This window comes from Nyctibius grandis, chromosome 17 (genome assembly GCF_013368605.1).
Source record: "Nyctibius grandis isolate bNycGra1 chromosome 17, bNycGra1.pri, whole genome shotgun sequence".
NCBI lineage: Eukaryota > Metazoa > Chordata > Aves > Nyctibiiformes > Nyctibiidae > Nyctibius > Nyctibius grandis.
Window position 1 is genome coordinate 5,702,425 of NC_090674.1, and position 18,186 is coordinate 5,720,610.

Here is an 18,186-nt window from a genome sequence, read left to right on the forward strand (position 1 = left end):
ACCCTCCCCTTCCTCCCAGCTCCCTGCCTGGGCTCGCCCCCGGGACCCGGCGGGCCCCGTGGGGCGGGCGGTGGAGGCTGCGGAGGAGCCCGGGGGCTCGTCCCCCCCACCCCGCCTGCGCACAGGTCCCGGGGGGAGCGGGGGCTGCGCGACCCCGCCGCCTCCTCCTCCTCCTCTTCCTCCTCCTCCTCCCCTTTGTCTCCGCCGCGCCCGCTCGCCTTCCCCTCCCCTTTGTTGGCCGCCGGAGCGCTCGGGAGGGGCGAGCTCGCTTCCCCCTCCGCTTGCCGGGGGTCGACCCGCGGGGGGCGGGCGCGGAGCCCCGAGGGCGGCGGAGGAGCGGGGGGGGCCGGGGGGACACGGGAGGGCGTGGGGCGGGCGGGGACACGGGAGGGCGTGGGGCGGGCGCTCGGGGCCGCGTCCCTCCCCGCTGCCTTGTCTGGGGCTGCGCGGCGGAGCCGGGGCGCCGGGATTCGGGCTCCCGTCGGGGGCTGCGCGACCACCCACCGCCGCCGCCCCCCGCCGCTGTGCCGCCTCCCCATGCCGGGCTCCGCCGGGAGCTGGGACCCCTCCGCGAAGGACTGGCATGTCACAGCGGCGTGAGGAGGGGACCTGGCCTGTCCCGGCCGCCGCCACGGCGGTGCCGGTGCCCACCCCGGGCAGCGCTGCTCTGCGCTGGCGAGGGCTGCGGGGCGGCAGCCCCCCGAGGGGGACGAGCCGGGCTGCGGCCCCTTCTTGCTCAACGGAGGGTTGGGGAGGTGCCGGAGAGCCGGCGGGCGGCTCGGCTGAGGAGGGACGGCGGCGGAGGAGAGCTGGAGGCTGCGCTGGAGCGAAGCGGGGCCGGGCAGGGATGGACGGGCGGCGGCCGTGAAAGGGGCACCCCGGGCTGCTGCGGTGCCTGGCTCGGGGACCTGTCCCGGCAGGGCAGGGGACGGTGAGCGCGGGGGTGTCAGCCCCGGAGGAGACACAGAGGAAGCTCGGCAATCCTGGAACAAGGCTGGTGCAGAGCCTGAGAGAGTCAAGAGGCGGTGAGACCTCCCTCCCCATCCCCGCCGAGAGGATACAGACGTCGCCGAGGCTGCGAGCCTGAGAGGGGTCCCATGCGGGCACCCCTGGTGCCATCTCCATCCCAGCCCTGCTCGCGGCAGCCAGCGCGGGTTGGTGCTGCGGCAGCACCCACCGTTCCCACGCCGGTGGCAGCTTGTCCCCATCCTGGTGGGCTTGGCCACAGAACTTGAGCTCCCAGCGCTTTTGCCTGGTTTGCTGTCTGCGGGCGGGCGTGGATTGGCACCGCGCGGGCTGGAAGAGGGATTGCTGAGCGCAGGACTGTGCGTGTCCCTCTGGAGTGGGCTCGGACCTGACACCTAGGCTGTGCCTCGGAGATGGCAGATGTGGGGACAAACTCTTGCTCCTCAAGGTGCCCCCAGCCTGCCCTGCCCTCCTGGGAGCCGAGGATGGGAACCCCTGGAAAAATATAGGTCTTGCATCTGCTGAAGACGACCAGGGAGAGGGGAAGAGCGATCTGTGTGAGCCTCGTGGCTACTCTGCCTTGGATGGGTCGGCAGTGGGTTGAGCTTTGGCCCGCAGCGTGACGGCTGAGCATGACGGCTTGCCAGTACCCCATGGCGCCGGGGGCCCTGGAGCGGGACCGGCTGTACCAGCACAAGGTGTCCTTGGTGGTGCGATATTTCATGATCCCGTGCAACATCTGCCTCATCCTCCTGGCCACCTCCACGCTGGGATTTGCTGTGCTGCTCTTCCTCAACAACTGTAGGTGTCCCGGGGTGCGTAGGAGGAGCCGGGGAGGGAGGGGCAGGGGTAGGGTCAGCAGCATGTGGGGACAGTCATCAGCTGGGCTTCATCCTGCACCCAGGCACCCGTCGCTTGCCTGCTGCTGTCGGGGGTGAAGCCGGGCAGGCGACAGCCTGCTCCACATCTCTGCCCCGCTTTTCCATGAGATGATGTTGGGCCAGAACTGTGAAGGTGGGTGGGCAGGGGCCAGCCCCAGCTCCCCACCGTGCACGGTGCGCTCATGCTCTCAGCTGCACCAGCACCTTCTGTGTCCCATGTCCCATTCCCCCCTGAAATACTGAGTGTGGGCGATGCTCCTGGGGGAGGATGCGGTCAGTCCGTTTGCAAGGTGGGGATCTCAGCAGGGGCAGGGCTGTGTGGGAGGTGAGGGGTGAAAGATGGGCTCCTGTGAGTCCTGCCCTGGCCAGGGGCTTCTGCTGCTCCCTTGTTACAAGCAAGCTGCTGAGCCCTTGGGGTGCTGTCGCTGCATGCGATGGGTGGGAGATGTGTCTCTTAGGCTGCTCCTGCGCTCTCTTGCTCTGAAGATTTGGCAGAGGGTTGGGGCAAGAGAGAGGAGCTTTCCCTGAGGTTGGGTTGTTGATGTGGTCCCTGGTGTGGCTGAGTAGATGGCATGCTCGGGTGTGGGTACATCCACCTATTGCCAGCTGCTCTGGGCACTGTGCTCTGTTGCCTCATCCGTGCACGGGTGCTCACCCTCCCAAAGCCTGGCTTTCTCTGGGCGCAGCCTGTGGAGGAGGACTCTGTCGTGCAGCGGTGTCTTTGGCCTCCTTGATGCTGGAAAATGCCAAACACCTGCTGTGAGAAAAACCTTTAGAGGGCAGGCAAATCCTCCAGCCTAGCTTTGGGATGCGCTGCTGCCCTTGGGGTGTGCGTGGCTAGAAAAAAAAAGCTGTGTAAAACTGTGAAACACAGGAATGCATTTAAAAAACACTGGTGGGAGCAGGGCCCAAGCCAGAGGTGCCCCGTGCATACAAGCTGGGGCTCCTGCCTCCTGTTCCTGCTGCGGGACCGGGTGGTCCCTGGGGGTCTGTGCAGGGTGTGTGTGCTGAAGGGATGAACCGCTGGCCCAAAAGCTGCTGGGGGGCCGTGGCCAGAGGGCTGGGGGACGAGGGGAGAGCCTGCAAGAGCGACCTGCTGACAGCCCTGTGTTTTTTGTTTCTTTGCAGACAAGCCCAATAGCTATTTCACTCAGACGCCGCCGACGCCGCGAGATGGTGAGTACGCCGTCGCTCGCTGGGTTCCTGCGCTCGGGATGCGCTCGAGAGCGAACGGCTCGAGCCTCGCGTGCTTTCCCCGCAGCTGCCGGCAGAGCAGCACCTCCTGACCCAGTGATCTATTTTGCAGCTGACTGGCTGCTTTCCGTGCCTGGAGCAGCACTGCATCTCGCCTGCGCCCCGGGGGGAGGGCAGAGCGACCGTCCCTTGTCCCTGGTTGCTCCCTGGGAGGCACAGCAGCCCTTTCTTGCCTTGAATCCCTTGAATCCTGTGTCCAGTTCTGGGCCCCGCACCTCAAGAAAGATGTTGAGGTGTTGGAGCGAGTCCAGAGGAGGGCGACCAAGCTGGGGAAGGGTCTGGAGGGTCTGACCTCCGAGGAACGGCTGAGGGAGCTGGGGGTGTTTAGCCTGGAGAAGAGGAGGCTCAGAGGTGACCTTAGTGCAGTCTACAACTACCTGAAGGGAGGTTGTAGCGCAGTGGGAGTCGGCCTCTTCTCCCAGGCAACTAGCGATAGTTAGTTAGTGGCGCTCCTGTCCTAGGCTGGCACAAGAGGACAAGAGGACACAGCCTCAAGCTTCGCCAGGGGAAGCTCAGGTTGGACATTAGGAAGCATTTCTTCTCAGCAAGGGTCATTAGCCATTGGAAGGGACTGCCCAGGGAGGTGGTGGAGTCACCATCTCTGGAGGTGTTTAAGACAAGACTGGACATGGCACTTGGTGCCATGGTCTAGTTGCCATGGTGGTGTCAGGGCAATGGCTGGACTCGATGATCCCAGAGAGCTCTTCCAACCTCATTGATTCTGTGTGATTCGATGTATATTCTGGGGGACTGTAAGGCAGCCCTCCTTCCTTTCCTGTCCTTGCTTGGGTTGCACAGGTTTCTGCCTCTGGGCTCTCCTCACAATTCTCTCCCCACCTCCCCACGTTGGCCTTGCCAGTCGTGAGGCAGTGTGGGGTTTTCCTTGTCCTCTTCCAGGGTTATGGTCCTTCCCTGGCCGAGCAGGTGGGACAGCACCTGGGTTTCCTATGGACCTGTGGCACTCACCCATGGATTGCCTCTCACCTCTGGACCTGGTGCCCGGTGAGCAGTGTCCTCACCAGCACCTCACACTTTTTCTCCAGGCTTACTAAAGCCTTCTGGTTTCACAGGCCTGTAGGAACTTGGGTGTTTGAGGCTGTGCTGTTATCAGTCAGTGGCTTTAAAAGCTGTTGGATGCAGGCAGGCAAGCACATGCTCAGATAATGTCATCACAGGAGCTTTGTTTTCTCTGAAAATCAGGCTTAAAATGCGCTGCTTTCTGCTGGCAGGCTGTTCAGTCACCTTCCCCAGGCTCCCGTGTTTCACGTGCAGAGATAAGAACCCAGCAGAAAACAGCAGCCAATTAATAACATGTTTGTTTCTTTCTTTCTTCCCTTCTCTGATGGGGGTGGGGAAAGAGGCGGGGGAGAAACGGATGCGAGATAAAATGTGATTAATCTATAATTGGACTGGAGAAGGCACCTAAAGCAAAAATAAAAACGAACGTAGGTGTAACTCCTAGCTTAGGGCTCCAAAATATTTGCAGCCCAGCCCCTCCAGATGACATACTCCAAAAGAGCTCTGGTCCCCACAGGAGATGGAAAACTACCACCCTTGGTGGGCTGCCAAAGGAGGCACCTCCTTTTGCGAGCGTGATACGGTGCCGATGCCTCGCGGTGTCTTTGGGGAGCGTTTCTGGGCAGCGGGGAGCACGGGGCAGAGGGTCCTCCCCAGGGTGAAGGGGCTGGTCCCTGCTGCTTCGGCTGCACCAGAGGGACTGGCAGCGTTCATCGCCTGCGCTGGCTTGGAGACGCGGCTCTTGTCCTGCACGTGGTCCAGTGGCTCGGATGGGGCCATGTGTGTTCTTGTAAACTGCTGGGGTTTGGCTGAGGTTTACTGGGTGAGGGCAATGGCAATGGCCCTCCTGTCCTATGCTGGCACAAGAGGACAAGAGGACACAGGGTCAAGCTTCGCCAGGGGAGGGTCAGGTTGGACATTAGGAAGCATTTCTTCTCAGCAAGGGTCATTAGCCATTGGAAGGGGCTGCCCAGGGAGGTGGTGGAGTCACCATCTCTGGAGGTGTTTAAGAAAAGCCTGGACATGGCACTTAGTGCCCTGGTCTAGTTGCCATGGTGGTGTCAGGGCAATGGTTGGACTCGATGAGCCCAGAGGGCTCTTCCAACCTCATTGATTCAGTGATTCTGTTAACTCACCGCTTTCTCCCAAATCTCCCGCGCTGCTGGTGCTCCCACGTCTGGGCAGGGGGTTGTTGGGCTCTATGGAGTCTCAAGGCCTGGCTCACTTCAACGCAGCACTCCGTGAAGGGCTCTTGCCTTTTTTTCCCAGCTGAGAAACTGGCCCGTGGCATCCGAGCTGGCTAATTCCTCTCCTCTCTCGGCAGCGGTAGGCAGGAGCTGGGGAGTGTCTGCGTGGGGAGCCGGAGAGGGGGTGGATGCTGGCTCAGCTGTGGCCCCCTGGGGCAGGGGTGCTCGGAGGGGGGCTGGCAGGTGCGGTGCGGGGGGCAGGCAGGGTGGGCTGTGCCTTCCCGCGGCCCCTGGGGTGAAATGAATGGTGGGGGAGACTTGGGAGGGTCCCTCCTCCCCTCTCCTTGTTCTCGCAGCATCTGTGCCGAGAGGTTTGATTTCGGTTTGTTTGCAGCATCCCTCGGTGGGGTCATTCGCAGGAGCCAAGCTTGGGGTTGGTGTTTGCTTTTGCGGGGGGCCCCAGCAGCTTTCGGGGTCACGCTCAGGGCTGTGTCCTAATCTCAGAGCTGCATCTTGCTTCTGCCTGTCTCGAGCGAGCATCCCTTAGGCACGGGGGTAGGCACGAGAGCTTGCCAGGGTGGTGGGAGCCAGCCCTTCTGCTGGTGTCCGTGCAGCTTTGCAGATGTGGGTCCCATCTCTGCTGGGTTTGGAAACATCTGAGAAGGCTGAGAGGGCTGGACACCCATTTCCTTTTGGCAAGCGTGGATAGAACGGTGCTGGCCCAACCCGCCGCGCCAGGCCAAGGGAGCAGCGCTAAGCGCTTATTTATGGATGCATAAAAGCAGCAGTGATGCGTGAGATGAGGACATCTGAGAAATTAAATATTGGAAAAATGCTTTCGTGTGCCTGGCAGCCCCGTAAATACAGGGTTTGCAGAACTGGTCCAGGCGTGGGGTGAGGCAGAGAAGATGCTGGTGCAGGTGGCTGTTCAAGTCTGCGTGAGAAGTCAGTTAGTGGGTTAGTCCTGCAGGTTGGACATTAGGAAGCATTTCTTCTCAGCAAGGGTCATTAACCATTGGAAGGGGCTGCCCAGGGAGGTGGTGGAGTCACCATCTCTGGAGGTGTTTAAGAAAAGCCTGGACATGGCACTTAGTGCCCTGGTCTAGTTGCCATGGTGGTGTCAGGGCAATGGTTGGACTCGATGAGCCCAGAGGGCTCTTCCAACCTGAGTGATTCTGTGATTGTGTGTGGTGTGGGGAGAGGCTTCACCCGGCTGCGCGGGGCTGCGGTGCTCGTCCTGGCTGTGCCTGAGCAGCAGCCACGTATCGCAGCTCCTGGTCTTGCTCCTCCTGTTTGATACTTCATCAGGAAAAGATGCTCCTTCCTTTTATTTGATCGTTTTTAATTAACACCCCATAATCCTGATGAACAGCTTCCTCTGCCCAGTAACCTATTGGTATGGAAATAGGTCCCCCCCTATTGGGGGAGATAATTGCCTTGGGCTAGAGGTCATGTAAGGTCTCACCTCCCCTTGTCTCCTCTGCTGCCCACGGCCCTGGGGTTACACCTCACGGTGAGACGGCTGGGGCTGGCTCGCGCCTCGGGAGATGCATGTGCTGTCTGTACCTTCCCGCTGAGCCCTTCCTTCTCCAGTCCCTCTCGAATACTGGGAGCCAGCCCTGGGCTTCTAGTTTCTCCAAGGCAGCTCTGCGCCTGCTCAGGGGACAGGGGAGGGGACACTCGGCTGCCCTGGGGAGAGAGCCATGAAAATACGGCTTAAAATAAACCGCCAGCTCTTCAGTTTTGTTCCCGTTGTGCGTGGCGGTGCTGGAACACCCCGCTGCCTTTGGCTGCTAATCCCAGCCTGTGCCTCTTTGTGACACGAGCCAACATAAGACTTGGATGCTGCAAAATGAATTCACAGCTCAGGCTTCGCGGCGGGGCTGAGCCTGGTTAGTACAAGAGGAAGGTGTTGCAGACCTGGCTTTTTTTTGTCTGCCCACAGATGCACTTTGCAGCCCTTGGTCTTTCCTGACCACCCCACACTCTTCGCACCCGTGCTTTTCCCGGCCCAAACCCTCTCCTGCACGTGTGGTTTGAATTGTGGGAGCGGGGAAAGCGATGTGCTCCAGCAATAATCACAGAATCACAGAATCAATCAGGTTGGAAGAGCCCTCTGGGCTGGTCACACACCATGGAACAGGAGAAAACCACTCGGCTCTGCTCAAGGTGGAATTTTTGTGCCAGGCTCCTCAGCAGCTGCTCCCTTTTAATTACACAGTGCCTACTCCTTCGCTAAGGCTCCGTTGCAACCTCCTGCACTGCCGGCACAGCGCTTGCACCCACTCCTCGGGCATGGGGGTGTCGTGGGGTGCTCTCCTGTTAGCCCCAGATCCTGGGCAGTTCATGCCCCCGGGGTGAAGCTGGCCATCCCTAGCTGGCCAGGGGGTCCTGCACTGAAGTCGCCCTGGTTAAGGCTTTGGCTTCCCCTTCCTTTTTTCTTTCTTGTATTCATACCCTACAGCAGCGAGGCCACAGCTCGGGAGCCAGGACTGGGGTCTGCTTGTGGAGCTTCACCCCAATGCACTCACCCCACCACCCAGTTGAGCTTTCTTGCCCGCTGCCGCAGCGGGAGCGATGGCTTCGCTGCCTGGGGTTTGCATCCCGAGCTCCGTGTGCTTCAGCCGAGCCCGCTCAGGCTGCTGCAGCGCTGCTCTGGAGAGAGGAGAGATGCTAAACAGAGCTCTTCAAAAGCTGAGCAGTAGATAAGGCAGCAGCAGTTATTAGACACCACTTTTGATCTCTCGAGAGTGTTTTCTTCTCCATTTACAGTGAGGTTTGAGCTTTCTCTTGGGGATCAATTTATGCACTTTCATGTTACGTGGCTTAAGTGTGAGAAGAGGAGCCGATGGGAGAACGGCTAAGGTGTTCCTGGTTTTCCCTGTATCAGGTCCTTGCTAAGGGTACAGGTTGCCAAGCTTGCCTGACATCTCCCAAGACTATCCTTGGGGCGTTATGACAAAGAAACAGCATTTCTCTTGCTTTGCCTTCTCTCCCCCTTGGCCATGTCATGCTGGAGTTGGTGCGTGACACCTTTCAGAGAGAGCTGGTGCATCGCTACCAGCTCCCGAGTCAACCCACTGCAAATACTCCTGGTGCCATCTGTGCCTCCTGGCCAAGGGAACGTTGTATTTGTAGGAACGTGCCCCGAGGTCCCGGTGACGTGAGGAGTGTCCCTGTGGCTTGGGGATGCAGTCGCTACGTTTAATACGTTGTATGAAGTGCAGAGGGGGAGCGAAAGGCAGCAGGAGGCACGAAGCTGGCTGAGACCCCAGGGTGTGAGCAAGCTGCTTGCAAAGAGCATGAGCAGACCTTGCAGCGTGCCTGGTGGCCTGGGAAAGGTCGGCAAAGGGCAGCGTGCTGGCTGTGCCAGCCGTGCAGCTGAGCGCTGGCTGCGGACCCGCCGTGGCTGAGCTGTCTTTGCCTCCAGGCGTGCAGAGGCTGCTGCAGCCCTCCCTGAGCTCTCTAATCTCCCTGATTTGTAAACACTCTGTTTTGCAGAGCGGGGCCTCAGCAGGCAGGTGGGAGCAGGTTAAAACCAAGTATTTTTTTTTTTCCTTGCCCTTGCATGCCTCCTTCGCGTGGGCTATGTATGGGCTGCCATCCCATGTGGGTGCGCTGGGCTTTGGGTGGTGCGTGGCGGCGTGGCTCCTCGGGGCAGGGTCCTGCTCTGTGGGGAGGCTGGAGGGACCTGTGTGTGCTGGAGCCTGCTGCCGAGGCAGCCTGCCCGCTCGCAGCCTTCGGAGCGCGTTTCCAAACTGCTCCTCTCAGGTGGAGGCTGATGAATTCTCCCAGTGATGAGGAGCCGTGACAGCCTGCTCGGAGCCGCTCTCGCAGGGGGCTCGTGACAGATTAACGAGGGAGTCTTTTAAGATGATGTTTGATTTGCAAGAGTGACTTTGATGTCTTAGACCCAAGAATACGATGCTTTAAACTCCTCCCTGCTCCACCCTGCACTGCCTGTGCCTTGCTCACTCCCATCTCTCTGCCTCCAGCACGTCATTTTGCTTTTAGATCATCCAACTGATCAACTTTTTTCCTGGCTGCCCGCCCCTCCTGACCCCTTCGAGCAGGGCAGGCGGCTCCTTCTCCCTCACCGAGCAAGCCCTGGCTGATGCGATTAATATTGATGGCGGGGAGGGTGGGCGCGGGAAGAGGAGTCGATGTGCATGGGCGAGAGGCTCGGCTGGAGCACCAGCCTCGCCGATTCCATGGCAACGGGCACCTCGTGCTCATGCAGAATTAATGCCGGCCTTGCTGTCCTGAGACACGCACAGCTCCGTCCCCAGGGGCCTCACGTTTCCCTCTGCCCTTTTGGCACAATCATAGAATCACAGACTGGTTTGGGTTGGAAGGGACTAGAGACCATCTAGTTCCAACCCCCCTGCCACAGGCAGGGACACCTTCCACCAGACCAGGTTGCTCCAAGCCCCATCCAACCTGGCCTTGAACACTGCCAGGGAGGGGGCAGCCACAGCTTCTCTGGGCAGCCTGGGCCAGGGTCTCACCATCCTCACAGTAAGGAATTTCTTCCTAATATCTAACCTAAATCTGCCCTCTTTCAGTTTAAAACCATTCCCCCTCGTCCCATCACTCCATGCCCTTGTAAAAAGTCCCTCTCCAGCTTTCCTGTAGCCCCTTCAGGTGCAGGAACAAAAGCAGCTCAGCCCTGCTCCTTGCTGCCTTCCCCTGCCTGTTGCACCAGCAATGTCCTTACATATTGGATGGCAGCAGGGCAGGCTTGCTTCGGCTGTCGTGGTGGGGCCTTGCACCCTCTCCAGAAGGAAGGATCACCCTTGGCCCCCGGTGTCCTTGCTTGCCGCACACGCCAGTCCTCCAGAGGAGCTCTCCATGGTGGCTCCACGGGCGCTGTCCAGCGCTTCTCAGGGCTTCTCTCCTGCTCCCTGATGGTGGCTTCCCCTCTCTAACACATGTATTCAACAGTGACTGCTCTGAGGCAGGATTTGGGATGGGGCAAGTCACTAGCGTGGTCCACTTGTGACCTTCCCATCCTTGGGGACCAAGTGGGGGCCAGCAGTAGGTGGGACGCAGGTGTGCACGTCAGCTCAGTGCCCATCAGCGTGCGTTAGGGATTGAAAAGGGGTATTCAAGCATCACAGCTTTTTCCCTCCTGCTGCCCAGCCTGGCTAGTTGAGGGCTGCTCTCCACTCTGTATTCCCCAGTCCAGGCTGCTTTTGATGGCTTTACCAGGGGAGCACCCACCGCTTTCCAGAGAGGGCAAGTTTTTAATCCAATAGCATTAGATTAAAGGGCAGCCACCTTGCACATTTGGCACGGACATCCTCGTTCTTCGATTTCAGGCTCTTCCTATTGTCCTGGTTTCGTGGGGATAAAATTATAGAATTGCTTTTCTGTTACATTTTGTTTCAGTGTGTGGCCAGCTGTGGGATGGTGATCAAGGCCATTAGCAGTGAAAGCCAGGGCAGCTGCCCCACAGGTGTGTTCTATAGCATTAACATCAGGGTCACTATAAATGGGGAGGCTTGTGGGGCTCTGCTTTCCTCTCCCTTCACTCCTCCTCTCTTCTCAACGGCTGGGATCCCTGGAGGAACTTGCCACCAGTTTATGGGCTGAGTATAACTTTGTGTCTTTTTGTGTTAGTATTGATATGGGTTTTCTTATTTTGTTATATCTGTTTAAATTTCAACCCACGAGTCTCCCTCCTTTTCCCAATTCCCTTTCTCAGCTGGGGAGGGCTCTTGGGTGATAGAACAACTGGTTTTTGTTTAGCCCTGAGGGGAAGTGTCTTTCTCTCTCTGTCTCCTGCCCGCAGCCCTTGCTGCAGGGATCCGTGGCTGTGCAGAGCATGGCAGCGTGGCTATCGTTAGCCTTTTCTCTCTCCTACCCCTTTCCTGTCACTGGAGACACTTCAAGCCATGGAAGCAGGTACATCCCACCCTCCTATCTCCCACCCCGGAGCTGCAATCAAGTTTCTGGCTGTGCTTTTCTGATTGCTTTTCTCAGCCCAGCTTGGAGAAGGGACGGTCTCCCCTGGGATCTGGAGCAGGTCCAGGCTCTGCCTTCAGCAGGCAGGGCTGGCTGGGGAGGGGGCAGCTGCCAGCACCCGCCTGTGCATTTTCCTGGTGTCCCCCCTCCTCTGTGGGTGTTCAGGGCCCTCCTCTTCCTCCTCCTCCCGTGGCAGGATTCCCCCTGCCGAGGAGAAAGCTTCTGGGGAAGGAACCCTGTGCCTGCCCGAGCCCCTCTCAGGGACTTCTCTGGGTGGCCTGGCCCCATGGCCGGGCGCTGCCGGGGAGCACGGGGCAGGCAGGAGCTGCAGAGCGCGTGGCAGGGTGCAATAAGCAATCAGCAAGTGCTCTAGTAGCATTTTTTTCTTTTCTGTACAGTGGAAAAGAGCAATTTTGACGTTACAGTTCTGATTATTGTTATTAAGCTGGAGTAACATTTTAATGTGAATGCTTGGGGCTTATTAGAGCTCTTCAACTCAAGATCTCAAAGCACTTGATGAAGCCAGCTTGTTATTAATCCCTAGTAGTTATATTGAGCTATTTACCTACTGACGTTGGGGGTTTGGTGATTATTGTTATCTGCATTTTTTTGTAAATGGGAGAACCAAGGTGTAGATCTGGATGGGGAGTTGAAGCTGGAAGCTGCTCTCCACCCTCCCTGCCTGCAGCTGGCCGCAATCTCCCTCCTGCCCACCCTCACTGCTCTGGTTTAGGAGGCTTGGGAGAAGGCTGGGGTGGGCTCAGAAGCTCACCCAAGAGCTCTGCCTGGAGCACTTGGTGCAAACAGAGGCATGGCCAGGACTGGTAGCTGGGAGAGAGGTGGAGGTCGAGGCTGGGAGGGCAGCATGCAACTGGAAGCCTTGGCTGGTGTGGTTTTTGGGATGCAGGGAACTGAAGGAGGGCACAGTGCAAGCCTGTGTGTGTGTGGGGAGCGAGGGGGGTGCTGAGGCACAGGGCGAGCCCTTGGCATACGTGTATTGCCACTTGGCACAATAGTCTTGCCAGCTCCAGCCTGGGAGTGCTCCAGAATGGGCCAGTACACGTGTGTGTGCTGTGCAGCATCTTCATTTTGCCCAGTCCCTCGGACCCAGCTCAAGCAGGACCTTTACTTCAGCGCAGTCTCCTCCCGAGCTGCCTCCAGCCTCACACCATCTCCTGCATCCCTCTGCGGAGCGGAGCTGTGTGCGAGGAGCCTCGGGGGCTCCTAGCCCTTCCCACAGTGGCTCTGGCCCTCCCTCTTGGCCACGGTGGAGCCCTCCCATTCTCAGCTCTCCTTCCAGCCGTTTGGGGCATCTGCAGGCACTGTTGGACGCGAGGAGGTGGAGCTGGTGCCATCTGCCCTGGCAGCTCCTCGCGGAGCACCAGCCACCTGCGCCCGCGCTGCCTGCTCGGGGAAACGCTGAGCTGCACCTTGGCAGGGGCTTCCCGGGTAATGAAGCGTCCTGCTCCCTCCCTGGTGCTCGTTAGGGGCTGCCTGAGGAAGTGTCATGGATGGGGTGGGAGCCTTGGCTCTGAACTGGGGTTGTTACACCTGGTGCGACGGGCAGTTGTTCTTTCTGCAGGAGTGGCTCGGTTCTGATGAATGCAACCCCGACTCTTCCTCTTCCCACCCAGCTGCCAGCATAGACAGGCTCCCAGAGGCTCCTCTCAGCTTGTCACCTCTCTCCTTTCCCCTTTTCTTCTCTGTGGTTTCTCGATGCAGGCATCCCACCCTGGCCTCCTGTGCGTTGATCCAGAGGATCACTGGGCAGGCTGGGAAGGGTGTTTCCATAGGTGGCTTCTGTCGTTTGGGAGGAGAGACCAGTGCCCTTCGATGTGCCCATCACCTACCCCAATTAGCCAGAGGCCAGGAAACCGTTGTTAGCATCCCTTGGTGCTCTTCACCCCGACCCAGGTGATTGCTGCAGGATGCAAGGGAGAGCCTCAGAGCATATCTGAGCTGGAGCGAGGCTCTGAACCCAGCCAGGTCTTCCCCTTAGCCTTGATATGTCAGGTCAATGGTTGGACTCGATGATCCCAGAGGTCTCTTCCAACCTGATTGATTCTGTGATATCTTCTAAAAGCCTTTCTTGCTTTTGCAGGCTCAGCCTGGGGAGAGGAGCCTGCTCTGCCCGCCCATGGAGTCATGCTGACTCAGTTGTGGTGGGGACGCACGGTACCATGAATTATTCCTAACAACACCTTTTGCTTTTCCCTTCCTCTCCAGCAAGTGCACTTTTTTATTGTTGTTGTTGTTGTTATTGTTATTTATTATTCTGTTTCTGCTCCAGTGCTGCTAAGAGACACGGAGAGGCTTGGCTGGTATTCAGCGTGCTTACAATAAACCCGAGCCCTCCCTTTTGTTCTGTACAGCCTGCTCGAGTGTTGTATAGATACCTCACTTGAGCTGTTTCTCTCCCTCATCCTCGGTGACTCAGGAGGTTTGGGAAAGGTCAGCTCCGAGCTGTAGCTTTTTTTCTGCTCCAGACAAGTGCTGCTCTCGTTGTTTGCCAAACGCCTCCTCCCCGCAGCGCTGGGATGCTTTAACCAGTGCCGCGCTTCGCTTTACATCCCGTCCGACCTCGCTGCGTAGCCTCGCCGGGTACTTTGGGGATGGGTTTGGAGCACAGTCTTGAACGAGTGCTGACACATCCCACCTCCCCTCTGCAGCACTGACCAGCCGGTCGAGGGAAGTGATCGTCCCTCTGTACTCAGCACTGGTGAGGCCGCACCTTGAATCCTGTGTCCAGTTCTGGGCCCCGCACTTCAAGAAAGATGTTGAGGTGTTGGAGCGAGTCCAGAGGAGGGCGACCAAGCTGGGGAAGGGTCTGGAGGGTCTGACCTCCGAGAAACAGCTGAGGGAGCTGGGGGTGTTTAGCCTGGAGAAGAGGAGGCTCCGAGGTGACCTTAGTGCAGTCTACAACTACCTGAAGGGAGGTTGTAGCGCAGTGGGAGTCGGCCTCTTCTCCCAGGCAACTCGCGATAGGACAAGAGGAAACAGCCTCAAGTTGTGCCAGGGGAGTTTTGGTTTGGATACTAGGAACAATTTCTTCAACCAAAGCGTTGTCAAGCACTGGAACAGGCTGCCCAGGGCAGTGGTGGAGTCACCATCCCTGGAGTGATTTAAAAGCTGTGTGGATGTGGTGCTGAGGGACATGGGTTAGTGGTGGACTGGGTAGTGTCAAGTTAGTGGTTGGACTTGATGATCTTAAAGGCCCTTTCCAACCAAAACAATTCTGTCTTAGCAGACATAATAAACCTGTTTCACCTCCTGGGTCTGGCAGGGGGATTAAGACGTTTTGGTTTATTCTTGTTGGGTTCTGAGCTTGCATCATCCAGCTGCATCACAGCATTGGGTTGGGTGAGTTTTCAAAATCATCTGTTGTGAACAAACAGGCTTCTTCACCAGTAGCAGTGAAAGAAACTTAACCAGCCAATTTGCTTGTCACAATTTGTTTCTTGTTTGAAGCATTTTTCTTTCTTGCTTTGTCTGCTTCTCGGCCTGATCACTGAAAAGCTGGGTTCTTGTCTGGAGGAAGGACTGAGCATGATGTTTGGGGGTTGCACCCTTGCTCTGTGTCCTGCCCAGGCATCCATGGGGCAGCTGGGCCATCTGGTTGAGTTGGGACAAGCTCTGAGGCACCGCGGTGTGCGAGCTTCTCTCTCCAGGACGGAGCTCGTTGGCAGGGAGTGGGAAGTGTCTGTCAAACACCGGTGCTGCAAAAGCTGTTCCTCAACAGGAGGTAAATAAATACCCTTTATATAATCTCTTTAGCTCACACATTGGCCTATTATGTCCCCAATGTATTTATGAAATATGATTCTGGGGGCAAGGGTAGACTGAAACTTCCATTCTGGTGTCAGGGCAATGGTTGGACTTGATGATCCCAGAGGTCTCTTCCAACCTGATTGATTCTGTGATTCTGATAAATTATCAGTTTTGTTTATGTGGCTTTACCCAATTAATTTTATAATACTTTGTGGCTTTTTTGTCATTTACCATTGCTTTTATCACTTCAGATTAAGAGCTTCTTAAATATATGCAGGCAAAACAATTACAGGGAGGATCACTTACGAGGTGACAAGCCCCAGTTTGGCTCCAAATCTAAATGAACAATTGTAAAAGTTTCTTTGAAGAAGGGTCGAAACCATGAGCGATGCAACCCTCTAATCTCGGAGCTCAGCAGGCTCATCTGCATTTAAAAAAATAATAAGGCAGAGGAAGAGCAGCAATGGGAAGAGCAGGAGAGACTATCCAGAGCGCTTCATAAAAATGATGGATTGCTTTTAGATATTGGGCAGGAGAGGAAGAGAGTTCTTTTTTATTTGATGCTATTAGTCTCTTAGCGGTGTGTTGTTGCCGTGCGTATGAGCTCGAAATCGCGAGGCAGTCAAAGGCAAGCGCCCGGGAATTGAAGTGTAAATGAGCCGCTGCGGAGCATTTTATTTTGCCTTTTATGATTTCTCTTTTCTCTCGTTATGTAGGTCAGTCTCTGTTTCTAACGTGTGCCGCGTGCGTGGGAGAGCGCGGGGCGGCAAGGGGTGGGCAGGAGGCTCTGGATCTCGCTGTCTCACCTCCAGACCGCTGACTCTAGAGACACTTGTCCTCTCCCTTCCTCCCTTCACCCGAAGAATTACGTTCCCTGCCACATTAGCAATGCAGATGCTGAACTGGTCTGTGCTGGCTGCTCTGATTAGCGGGTGTGATAGAGAGGTTCGTGCGTCTCCTTCGGAGAGACACCAGCCATGTGACTTGGCTGCTTTGCATAAATGGCAACAAATGGCCCCTCACTTCAAGAAAGATGTTGAGGTGTTGGAGCGAGTCCAGAGGAGGGCGACCAAGCTGGTGAAGGGTCTGGAGGGTCTGACCTCCGAGGAATGGCTGAGGGAGCTGGGGGTGTTTAGCCTGGAGAAGAGGAGGCTCAGAGGTGACCTTAGTGCAGTCTACAACTACCTGAAGGGAGGTTGTAGTGAAGTGGGAGTCGGCCTCTTCTCCCAGGCAACCAGCGATGGGACAAGAGGACACAGCCTCACGCTTCGCCAGGGGAGGTTCAGGTTGGACATTAGGAAGAATTTCTTCTCAGCAAGGGTCATTAGCCATTGGAAGGGGCTGCCCAGGGAGGTGGTGGAGTCACCATCCCTGGAGGTGTTTAAGAAAAGACTGGACATGGCACTTAGTGCCCTGGTCTAGTTGCCATGGTGGTGTCAGGGCAATGGTTGGACTCGATGATCCCAGAGGGCTCTTCCAACATGATTGATTCTGTGATCCTGTGAATAAAGCAGTGTGTGCGTGTGGGACGGTCTGTCCCACGCTGGGACAGGTGAGGATGTTTTCTTCTTCGTTCCTTGACTTTCCCTTCCCTTGCTGGTTAGCAGAAAACACGTTGGGTTGTGGAGGACTCACAATATGGTGCCCGAGGGCCGAGGGGTGCTGCCTTGCAAGGACAGTCTCCCTTCAGAGGAAGCTTTCTCTGGGTCATAGGCTTTACCGACCCCGCTGTCTGCTCTGCCCATCCCCGTGGCCTCTGTGCTGTCTGCTCCTCATGGTACTGGTGTGATGGAGCTGGTGCTGAGGTTAACAGTGCCTGGGTTCTGGGCGCAGGCAGGAGACGGGCTCAGGGCACAGCAGACCCGTGTTCTCAGGCACATGCCTTGGGGTGGGTGGCTCTGACAAGGTTGTCCTAGCCCCTGCTGCACCTCAAATGCTCCCTTGGTGTCCCTGGAGAAGGGCCCAACCGAACCGCCTGGTTCCTGGCAGCGTGCCGAGAGGATGGCATCCTCGCCCTATGCTGGGGAGGGATCTTGCTGTGCCTCGAGCATCCTCCTGCCTCGCCTGGATGGTGTGAGCAGCTCTGTGGAGGGAGAGGGGAGGCACGGGGGGAGGTGCCTGGCCCCGGTGCTGCTCTGCACCCTCCTGCTGGCAGAGGAGCAGCCATGGCTCACCTGGCTCCCCGTGTCTGTGCCCCGCAGCGTGCCGAGGGATGCTGTGCGGGTTCGGGGCGGTGTGCGAGAGGAGCCCCGCCGACCCCTCCCAGGCCTCCTGCGTCTGCAAGAAGACTGCTTGTCCCGTCGTGGTGGCTCCCGTCTGCGGCTCCGATTATTCCACCTACAGCAACGAGTGCGAGCTGGAGAAGGCCCAGTGCAACCAGCAGCGGCGGATCAAAGTCATCAGCAAGGGGCCATGCGGTGAGTGCCGGAGCTCTCCTGCTTCCAGGAGGTGACATGGGAGACTCGTCCCAAGCTCATGTTGTCACTGCAGTGCTGGTGATGTCCTGGGGGATGGGGACAGGGACACTTGGAGAATCACCAGCTCTGCCGTGGTGATGGGCAGAGTTTTAGCAGCAGGTAAATGGATGGGCAAAGACCAGGGAGGAACAGCCCTCTGTCTGGGGCAGCTCTGCCTGCTGCGCTGTCACATCTGCCATGGGTAGAAGGTGGAGGGACCAGGCTGGGTGGGCTGATGAAAGCCCTTTTCCCAGCCTGGCATTCACCAGCTGCGAGCAAGGAGCTGTGCAAATGAGGAGACCCCCAGTCTGCTCATCTCCGAGTAAATTAACTTGACCTTTCTCTCCTGCAGCGCTCTGGCTTGCGATAAATCTGCATGCAGCACTCCTGCTGGGGCTCGTGTCAGAGGGGAGAGAGTGCCGAGTGGGTTATTTAAAATAATAATCATTTAGGAAGTGGCAAATAAAAAAAAAAGGGGCAAAAAAAAAAAAGCTGGCAAATAAATTTTGGCCCTTCCCCGTCAGTGAGGAAATTGCTCCTTGTGTTCTTCCTCTAATTATGGTTTGCAGGAGGTGCCTTAAGGACCCTTGTTTTGCTCATTTGCTGGAGCAGGAGGCTCTCGGAGAGCACGTGCAGGGAAGGGGGCTCATGGGGAGGTTTAGAAAGGGGAGGCTCTGCCTGGAGCTGGGG

General features: G+C 57.5%; 1 protein-coding gene across 1 annotated transcript in view; it reads left to right on the forward strand.

Moving 5' to 3' along the window:
- Window positions 1-18,186, forward strand: part of AGRN (agrin) — a 105,531-nt gene that overhangs the window by 50,485 nt on the left and 36,860 nt on the right. The window contains 2 exon segments of the mRNA XM_068414456.1: window positions 2,976-3,023; window positions 17,242-17,457. Coding sequence (XP_068270557.1) covers window positions 2,976-3,023; window positions 17,242-17,457 — 264 coding nt within the window.